This window comes from Echinococcus granulosus (genome assembly GCF_000524195.1).
Source record: "Echinococcus granulosus chromosome Unknown EG_S00005, whole genome shotgun sequence".
Classification (NCBI taxonomy): domain Eukaryota; kingdom Metazoa; phylum Platyhelminthes; class Cestoda; order Cyclophyllidea; family Taeniidae; genus Echinococcus; species Echinococcus granulosus.
The window spans coordinates 1,791,234-1,792,712 of record NW_020170385.1 but is presented as its reverse complement, the minus strand read 5'-3'; the positions used below and the strand labels follow the sequence as shown (position 1 = coordinate 1,792,712).

The 1,479-nt window shown below is 39.3% G+C and overlaps 1 protein-coding gene across 1 annotated transcript; it reads right to left on the bottom strand. All coding sequences in view use genetic code 11, as the record gives it.

The window, feature by feature from the left end:
- Positions 1-213: 213 nt before the first annotated feature.
- EGR_01451 (Methionine-R-sulfoxide reductase B2) lies at positions 214-1,278 on the bottom strand (the record flags this gene model as incomplete). The annotated part of the gene is made up of 4 exons (XM_024490700.1): positions 214-321; positions 686-836; positions 1,087-1,163; positions 1,192-1,278. The coding sequence occupies 4 exons, from the start codon at positions 1,276-1,278 to the stop codon at positions 214-216; spliced, it is 423 nt and encodes a 140-aa protein (XP_024355024.1).
- Positions 1,279-1,479: the final 201 nt, after the last annotated feature.

The following is a 1,479-nucleotide window of genomic DNA, read 5'->3' as shown; positions in this document are numbered from 1 at the left end:
AGAATGTATCTCCAGTTGACACTTCTACGCATTAATTTAAATGACAGAAATGATAAAAGACCTCCATATGCGTTTCATATGTCAATTCAGTAATTCTCACATGGTAGAGCACTGCCGAAATGTGGTACAAAGAATTAGAATCGGATGAAAACTAGGTAATAAGTCAAAATACTTGTATTTAAAATGGAACGATGATAACCCATACGTGGCGAGTTATGATGAGCCCTCCGGTTCAAAGGATAGAGATGCGCTGTTTATGCAATACCTCAAATTTGTAGGCGCAGGTCCGTCTTCAAATACATGCCCCAAATGCGCGTCGCACTGCAAGAAATCAGATAATGGTGTTACTGTATAACAGGAAACAGGATGTAGGGATAAATGAATATTTAGAACGTTGAGCGTTTGACTGAATGGTAAACTTTTGACAAAGAATTGCCACAATGTCACACAGTGTCAGTTGCGTTGGGTAACTTTAAATTGAAAAATCACAATTAAAGGAATTCAGGGAAATACAAATAAGTCAAGTTTAAAAAAAGCAACGAAACTATGCATGAAAGGACTCCATGCAGCCTGATTTCACTAGAGTTTACGATGCCACGCAAGAAAATACTACACGTGGAATGTGCATAGCCACAGAGCATAGTAAGAATTATTGCAAAAATAGTTCTTCTGAGACCAATCTCACCACTTTACAGACGACCTCGACACGCCGCATACCCAGTGAAGAGTCTAAACGCCGCTTGACATTCGTGTCTGCATCGTCGCCGGAGGCCAAGGCGCCTGCAGCAAGAGAGAAGGCTGGCCACCCGCAGGCGCTGGCAAATTTGTCCTTCGACCTTTATTCAAGGGAGATAAAAACCTTAGAGCCTAAAATTCATTACAAATGACCATCTTAATGAGGGAATGTACAAAGTTTTATGTGAATTCGCGTCGCCTCTGAGGAAAATCTGTGAAAAGTGATCAATTTATCCGGAGTAGTCATTAGTGTTTAAAAATGCAGTGGAAAGTCAATGAGAATGTTGATATAAACAGTAGAATGACCATAGTGTAATCCTATTTAATAGTTTCGAGTAAAAAAAAACTAACTTAAAAAGCAGGGCTCCACAGCAAACGCATTTGTAGTGTCCATTTTCAAAGTGGTTATTGTATTTTCCTGTAAAAGGCTAAGAAATAAGGCTACAAAATACCTACTTCTTCTGTACCTTTCTCACGGGTAACGCGGTACACGTCTGGAGGTAACCTTCTTTTCAACTCGTCATCCGTTAATTTTTTCGCCATTCTTTCCATAAAAGCATAAACCAATGTGCAACATTGGACGACTGCTTTTGCTCAGCAGTTAAAATATGGCAAAAAAGAGCCAAACAAAATACTCAAAGATATTTTTGGCCGCCATAATGGAACAGCAATGAGAATGAACGTGAAAGAAAACATGAGAATCAGGCAAATTATCAGAATGGGCGTGAAATACAAGCTGGTATT